Source organism: Mirounga leonina, unplaced genomic scaffold (genome assembly GCF_011800145.1).
Source record: "Mirounga leonina isolate KUSES-001 unplaced genomic scaffold, KU_Mleo_1.0 Mir_200, whole genome shotgun sequence".
Taxonomy (NCBI): domain Eukaryota; kingdom Metazoa; phylum Chordata; class Mammalia; order Carnivora; family Phocidae; genus Mirounga; species Mirounga leonina.
Window position 1 is genome coordinate 25,478,541 of NW_023270503.1, and position 8,058 is coordinate 25,486,598.

Consider the following 8,058-nt stretch of genomic DNA (forward strand, 5'->3'; position numbering starts at 1 on the left):
GGCGCGAGGCCCTCGCACGAGGGCGGGCGCGTGCGCGCGAGGGGGCGGGGCGCTCGCCTCCTGTGCTCTGGCCCAGCACGCGCCCGCCCCGCCCCCGCGCGCGAGGCCCCAGAGCGCGCACGCGCTCTCCTGTGCGTCCGCTCCAGCTGTCGCGACGGACCGGTAGGGGAGCTGACCCCGGCGGTTTGCTCCGCTCTGTGGAGGAGAGATGGGGAGGCGCTGGGCCTGGGCTGAGGTAGGAAGGAGCCGGCCCCTCGATGCCTCCCGCGACGCTAGTCCCTGAGCCGTGATGCGAGCGTGGGTCCTACTCTCCGCGGTGCTCTGGCACCTCACTGGAGGTGGGGCTCCTGCCGCCTGCCCCTCCCCCGCCCACCCGCCTCGCCCCCTTCCCAGTCCTGCCCGCTCCTCTTCGCCTAGCCCTGCCCCACTCTGAGCCCCCGCTCCTCTTCTACCTAAAAAGTTAATGGTTTCTCTCTTCCACAGTTGGATGGCAGCGTTCTTCTGAACGTACCGGGAAAGGCCTCATTTATGGCAAGCCCGGACACCCAGGTACTAAGGACCTCTTCGCCCGCAGAGTCTTATCAGAAGAGCCGGGTGTGCAGTGGCCCCGCTTAATGTTCTTCCAGCGAAGGGAAAGGGAGAGAGAGTTCACTGAACGTCCACCTGGTGCTTGGCACTCGCGTCATTTCATCCTTACAGCGACGCCTTAGTGTATCACCTGGCCTAAAGCCACACAGCTCATAAAGAGCTAGGATTCAGTCCAGATCTTTCTCTGATGCCACCTCACTTCCAGGTGTCTCTGCTGCTTTGCAATGTGCGAGGCCCACTCAGAGTGATTTCCAGGGCTGCAGGTCCCTCTGTTCGGAGCTCCTACACATCCTTTAAGGCTCAGCTCAAAAGTCGTTTATCACTGTGCTGACACTTTCCCACACTGCCCAAGGAAAATTGGTCACGCGGCTAGCTTTAGATAATTTGGGGCCAGTTCACAGCATTTGTCATGTTTGGGATCTCTCCATGTTGGAGCCCTTCCCCTTTTCCCCACTCCCCAAATTGTGGGACAGTGTCTTCTTTGTAGGTTTAGGGCCTGGCATTCAGTAGACTTTAAAATTAATATCCTGTGGGACTGCGTTGGTTCTAAGTAGAGTATTGCTGCCTCTACCAGATCCGAAACACAGAATAGGTAACTGCAGAAAATCTTTCCAGTATGCCCCAGCATAAGCTTAATTATTGTTCCCAAAAGAGGACATTTATAGTTAAATATCAAGTTCCTCTTAGGGATGACAATGATTATCTTGAGAATAGTTTTGCAAACAATTTCAAATCCTTTTCTGATCTTTAAATCAATTCCCTTAACCCTTCAAAGAATTGAGATTCAAGTGAGTTCTGAATCTGTACATTAAAATGAACTAAATATATCACGTACATTTTTATAAACAAAACTATAATGTCACAGAAAAAACTATCAGTCTAGAGTTTTAAAAACTTATAAGAAGAAATTTATATTAGCATTCTAAGTGTTACAATGATATGCTGATTTTTAAAATACTGAAATCCAAAAAGAACTACTCAGTGTGTCTTTGGGACAAAAGAAGGAAGTGTATTTCTTAATTTAATTTTGCTTTATATTATTTTATTTTGTCAGTGAAAATATATGTAAAATTACATCACAGTAGCCCAATCCTTGCCTGTATGGATTTTAAACGTGCTAAAAAAGAAACAGTGGACCCCACCTACTTATGGATTGGGCCTAATGAAAAGCCATTAACAGGTAATTTATTTGATCTTAGTTATCTTCTTAAATGATAGGGACTTTTTTTTTTAAAGAAAAGCACTGTCACTTATTGGGATGAACAAATTGAAATTTAATTTTAACTGTGGTTTCACCTGCTCCATACTTAGATACAGCAAATAGTGTTATATCTAGGTCTGTGCCTTATTTTCTATTTATGAAAAAAACTGAAGCAGTAATTTTTGTATCCTTCCCAGAGCTATATTAGTTCAAAAGTTTTTATAAAACCTAAGATTTGGGGCACTGGGTGGCTCAGTTAAGTGTCTGCCTTCTGCTCAGGTCATGATCCCAGGGTCCTGAGTCAGGGAGCCTGCTTCTCCCTCTCCCTCTCCCCCTGCTTGTGCTCTCTCCCTCTCTCTGTCAAATAAATAAATAAAATCTTTAAAAAAAAAACAGGGGCGCCTGGGTGGCTTAGTCATTAAACGTCTGCCTTCAGCTCAGGTCATGGTCCCAGGGTCCTGGGATCGAGCCCCGCATCAGGCTCCCTGCTCAGCGGGAAGCTTGCTTCTCCCTCTCCCACTCCCCCTGCTTGTGTTCCCTCTCTCACTGTGTCTCTCTCTGTCAAATAAATAAAATCTTTAAAAAACAAAACAAAGCAAAAACAAAATTTATCTTTGTAGCATCTGTATTGGAGATGAAGCATCTAATGTGTAATTTTTCATGTTGTTAGAAGAGTGTATTGGAATATTAGCATTATTAATTTCTGTCTTATGTGAGGAAATTGTGTAGTACTACAGAGCAGTGTAATCTCATTTACTAGATTACCAGCATAAACCAATTGAAATTAGAGGCCAAGAAATGAGTTAAAGAAAACCAAAAAATATATATATAATATATATCCAAACTAAATGTATAAGTTAAAATGTGCCCATATTCTTACCAAAGATCATAAAGTCATATCTCTGCTTTACATATCTCTGCTTTACTATAATATATATATTATATATATATATATTTTAAAGATCTTATTCATTTATTTGCCAGAGAGAGCACAAGCTGGGGGAGCAGCAGGCAGAGGGAGAAGCAGACTCCCCGCTGAGCAGGGAGCCCGATGCGGGGCTCAATCCCAGAACCCTGGAATCATGACCTGAGGCAAAGGCAGATGCTTAACCAACTGAGCCACCCAGGCGTCCCCAAAATATATTTTAAAAGTGTACTTATCTTATGTGGTTTTCCATAGAGTAATAACAGAATTAAGATTTTTTTTAATTCTTGAAGTTAAATAGTCCATTAATTTTTTAAGTTTTGTATTTATTTATAACTCCAAGTCTACTAAATAATGTTTGAATTGTTATATGTTAAATATGTTATATGTTAAATAACCAAGTATTTACTATTTCTGTTTAGGAAATAATCAAATAAATATAACTAAAACAGGAAAGCTGATGATGGAAGATTTTCTGGAGGCTTTTTCTGGACTTTATACATGTACTCTTTCTTATAAGACTGTCAAAGCGGAAACTCAAGAAGAAACGATAGTAAAGCAGAGATATGACTTTATGATCTTTGGTAAGAATATGGGCACATTTTAACTTATACATTTAGTTTGGATAAGAATTAAATGTATGGTCTCTTCATTTAGTGAAAATGAGTCTGTTATATATAATCATTATGACTTATGGAGTATTTTGGCGTGCAAACTCTTAAATTGATATCTAGATAGTGTGTCCTAAATAATCCTCTTTCAGCCTCCCACTTCCACCATCTGTACAATCTACTTTACCACAATTTTGCCAGGTCATTTAGAACTGATGTTTAATTCTATAAAAGCAAATTGATGATCCTTTTCACTGGACTAGTGCTGGCAGCAATGACACTTTCTGCAAATTAAGACATTCCCCCATCTTATTTTTTTTTATACTTTTAACTTATCTATATATCCAGCCATTTCTTCTCTTGTACTGAGTAGATAATATATCAGATGAAAACAACCTTTTTTCATTAAAGTTATTAGTTTTGTATATTTTTTGAGGACAAACTGGTAAAACATTTGATTAGATAAATTTCTATGCTGATTTGCAAGATTAATGAGATTTAATATTACATGTTATTTGCAAATTGTTTAGTAACACAATGGTAAGCACAATTGTTTTTATTCTCATCATTTTTTAAAGCCTATCGGGAACCTGATTATTCATATCAGATGGCTGTACGTTTTACCACAACGTCTTGTGAAGGAAGATACAATGACCTGCTTTTTAGAGTGCTGAAGAAAATCTTGGATAATTTAATCTCTGATTTATCATGCCATGTCGTAGAACCATCATATAAATGCCATTTTGTTAAAATTCCCAAACATGGCCTCATGCATGAGCTATTTATAGCCTTTCAAGGTAAAGAAAAAAAAATTAACATTTCTTTAATGTGAGATATCTTACAAAATAGTAAGCCTTAAATATTTGTTAAGCACTAAAGTATATTGTTGGTGCTAGCCTGGTTAAGGTTTTAAAAATTAATATATTAATTATTTACTTTAAACAATGATATATTGTTGCTTATCTTTTATTTTTTTACTTATTTTTTTAAGTAGGCTCCACGCTCAATGTGGGGCTTGAATTCACAACCTTGATGTCAAGAGTTGCATGCTCTGCCGACTAAGCCAACCAAGCACCCCAGTATTGTTGCTTATCTTTTAGAAGTCAGTATCATTTTATAAATACTATCCACCTAATATTTAATTTATAAATTCCCAAAAACTTAAATTGTGTTTTTGAAAAGAACCTATTAAAAGAGAGGAACCAAACCAAATTGATTTCCATTCATTGTAGTTACTTTGATTAGCCCCCAGATGGAGTGAAATCATAATGTATAAATTATTCAAATTGTGCACTTTACTCTATTACTAGGATTAGATAGATTAAGCACATGCGTGCATACGTACTGAATTCAGCATTCAAAGCTTTATTGGAATGGTTGGAACTTTTTAGAATCCTTTTGTGAAGATACCATTTTTTTCCTCTCCAGTTAATCCTTTTGCACCAGGGTGGAAAGGTGCATGCAATGATTCTGCTGACTGTGAAGATATCACTAATCATAATATCCTCCAGGTGAGAATTTCAGTGTAGGGGGCAAGTATTTGAATAGTTAATACAAGCTATGTAAACATTTTTGTAAATACTTCATCTTATTAATTTAAATGTTTCTTCAAAAATCGATTTCTCCGTGTTGTGAATATTAATAATAGACATTCTAAGCAAGTAGATTTAAATTACTATTTTAAAAAATGTAAAGTATTATTGATATTTGGTTTCAGTTTTTTAAGCAGAGATGGTGAGAGTCGGCTATATCAAGATGTTTTGGAATAATACATCTAGAATAATATATAGCTCCCCAGGTTAATAGTATGTATTTTTTCTATGATGGAAGGATGGGTCCCTGGTTTTTGTTTCCCAGATGGTAACTAAGTAGCGGCTTGAAGAACAGCCCCACAATCATGTAATCCTAGGTTAAACCAGTAGTTCTTCCAAAATTGTATCTCTGCTGGTCATAATTGTTGCTTTCCCCTCTGCCATTCTCAGAGGCTAAGGTCATAGTCTAAAAACTCCCTTTACTCTCCTGATCTAGTTCCTGAGCCCATACCCTTAATATTGTGCATGGCTTATGGAAAGCACTCAGTTAATATTAGTTATTATTAAACTCTGTGTTCAAAAAATAAAATTTACATCATTGGTTTGTAATGCTGATTAGAGAACAGTTTTGGTTTCTATTTTGCTTGGCTCTTTGGAATTAGAAATAATGAACTCTCAGTTATCCATACATGAAATAGACATGCTGCAAATAATTGAAACTTCAATTTAATTTTTCTTAACTATTGTACATATGAATTGACAATAATTGATAAGGTCAAGGCTAGACTAATTTTAGTATTAACACACAACTTTTCAGGAATTCATCTGTTGGATAAAGCATGACATGCTTATACTATATTTCATTGCCTCTGCTATAGGAGGATAAATTTGGTTCACAATTTAGTTATTGTACTTCTTTCTGGTATTTTAAAATCTTAGGCAAGAAATCGGATAGAAGAATTTTTCCGGAGCCAAGCATATATTTACTACCATGACTTTAATAAAACTATACCAGCTATGCATTTTGTGGACCACAGTTTTCAAGTAATACGTATGGATAGCTGTCGTCCAGGCTTTGGAAAAAATGAAGGTCTACACAGTAATTGCGCTAGCTGTTGCGGTAATTATAAAATATAAATATCTAAATATTTAGGTTATATAGTCAGAAGAATAGATTAATAATTCCCTTAGGATAATTGAATATAGTGATTCTTTCACAATAAGTTATATTTAGTAAAAGGGAAGTAAAAATTCAAAGCCCAAATTTCTAAATATAATCATCCTCATGTGTATTAATTCTTCCTAATGCACTCTTCTGTTTTATAAAACATTTCTATAGTATTCTGAGTTAAGCTGCTATGCTACAAAGGAAAACAACAGAATGGTCCTATCTAGAAAACAGAATTGCTTTTTCCTAGAAATAGGAACTCATAAATGGGGCACTAAAGATACTGTAAAATGCTGATATTAAAGGAAAAAATAGGATTCTAACTTTCTCCTACCTTTAAGATCATCAAATTACAATGTTTCAAACTCATAAATAGTCTTCCACAACTTAATTGGCTGAACATTACTCAGTATAACATAGGGTATAGAAACAGTGTGATACTGAAGGCAAGATTTATATTACTGGTATAAAATACTTCTCACTGACATGATAGTAATCTACTCCATATTTTTCCTTTGCAGTGGTTTGTAGTCCTGGGACTTTTAGTCCTGATGTTGATGTTACTTGTCAGAGCTGCATTTCCGTCCGTATTTATGGAGCTAAATCTTGCACATAAACTTCAAACAAAAATCATATTATGAAGACTATAGGTGAAAGTATTGTTACTTGCTTGTGGAGGTGGGGGACATAAGATAGTTTGTTCACATCCCGGAGCATCAGAGATCCATTAAATAAGACCAATAAGACCAAAACATTGGAAAACATACATTTTAGAAACCTTAAATGATAGTTGACATGGCATTTCTAAGAAGGAATCTAGTATCTCCAGTGGACAAAGGAAAATGTATTAGTGGATGATTTTCAATGAAATATGTTTTGCTGTTTACAAACTGAATCTGTTGCTCTGTACCTAAGCCTATATTAAGGTCAAGAAGAGTAGCAAAGTATAATATAATAAAAACTTTATACTTTCCATATATTAATTTGTTTGAAATCACTCTGATATGATATAAGGCATATATATTACCTTTGTAATTAGAACCAAAAAAGTTGTTTCTTTTGGTCCCTTTGCTTTTAGTTTGTGTTTTAAATAATTAGTTTTAAAAGTGTAGTGTTAGATTTATAGAATAATTGAGCAGATATTACATAGAGTTTCGTATACCCTCACCCCTCCCCAATTTCCCCTATTAACCTATTGCATTAGTGTGATACATTTGTTACAAGTAATGAACCAAAGTTGACACTATTATTAACTATAGTTCATAGTTTACATTAAGGTTCATTCTTTGTGTTATACAGTTGTATGGGTTTTGACAAATGCATAATGCCTTGTGTTTACCATTACAGTTTCATACAGAATAGTTGCACCACCATAAAAATCCCTTGTGCTTTACTTATTCATCTCTCCCTCTTGCTACAGAACCCTTGACACCACTGATTTTTTTAATGTCTCTCTGGTTTTGCCTTTGCCAAAATGTCATGTACTTGGAATTACAGTACGTAGACTTTTCAGGCTGGCTTCTTTCACTTAGCAATATACATTTAAGGTTCCTCCATGTCTTTTTGTGACTTGATCATTTTTTATTGCTGAATAATATCCCATTGTATGGATGTATGAAGGACATCTTGGTTGCTTCCAGTTTTTGGTGATTATGAATAAAGCTGCTGTAAACATTTGTGTGCAGGTTTTTGTGTGGACTTAAGTTTTCAACTCAATTGCATAAATATCTAGGAGCATGATTGCTGGATTGTATGGTAAGATTATGTTCAGTTTTGTAAGAAATTCCCAAATTGGTTTACCATTTTGCATTCTCACCAGCAATGAATATGTTCTTGTTGCTTCTCATCCTTACCAGCGTTTGGTATTTTCAGTTTTTTGGATTTTGCCATTCTAATAGGTATATAGTAGAATTTCATTGTTGTTTTAATTTGAAATTCTCTAATGACATCTGATGCAGAGCACCTTCCATATGTTTATTTGTATATCTTCTTTGGTTAGGTGTCCAGATCTTTGTTCATTTTTTTATTGGATT

At 36.5% G+C, this 8,058-nt stretch overlaps 1 protein-coding gene across 2 annotated transcripts; it reads left to right on the forward strand.

Moving 5' to 3' along the window:
• Positions 1 to 145: 145 nt before the first annotated feature.
• Positions 146 to 7,602, forward strand: ZPBP2 (zona pellucida binding protein 2). Of its 2 annotated transcripts, none has more exons than XM_035027402.1 (8): positions 146 to 235; positions 484 to 549; positions 1,643 to 1,768; positions 3,137 to 3,298; positions 3,904 to 4,122; positions 4,754 to 4,836; positions 5,797 to 5,977; positions 6,547 to 7,602. In XM_035027402.1, exons 3-8 carry the CDS (start codon positions 1,690 to 1,692, stop codon positions 6,639 to 6,641), a joined length of 819 nt encoding a protein of 272 aa, XP_034883293.1. In that variant the 5' UTR covers positions 146 to 235; positions 484 to 549; positions 1,643 to 1,689; the 3' UTR covers positions 6,642 to 7,602. The 2 variants fall into 2 exon arrangements, with proteins under 2 accessions (XP_034883293.1, XP_034883292.1); XM_035027401.1 differs by having other exon boundaries at positions 152 to 338.
• Positions 7,603 to 8,058: the final 456 nt, after the last annotated feature.

Excerpts from the sequence above, each read along its gene's own strand:
- ZPBP2 (XM_035027401.1), top strand. The coding sequence starts at position 290 with ATGCGAGCGTGGGTCCTACTCTCCGCGGTGCTCTGGCACCTCACTGGA. Across the intron at positions 339-483 it reads GCTCTGGCACCTCACTGGAG|TTGGATGGCAGCGTTCTTCT; the intron begins GTGGGGCTCCTG and ends TCTCTTCCACAG. Across the intron at positions 550-1,642 it reads TGGCAAGCCCGGACACCCAG|TGAAAATATATGTAAAATTA; the intron begins GTACTAAGGACC and ends TTATTTTGTCAG.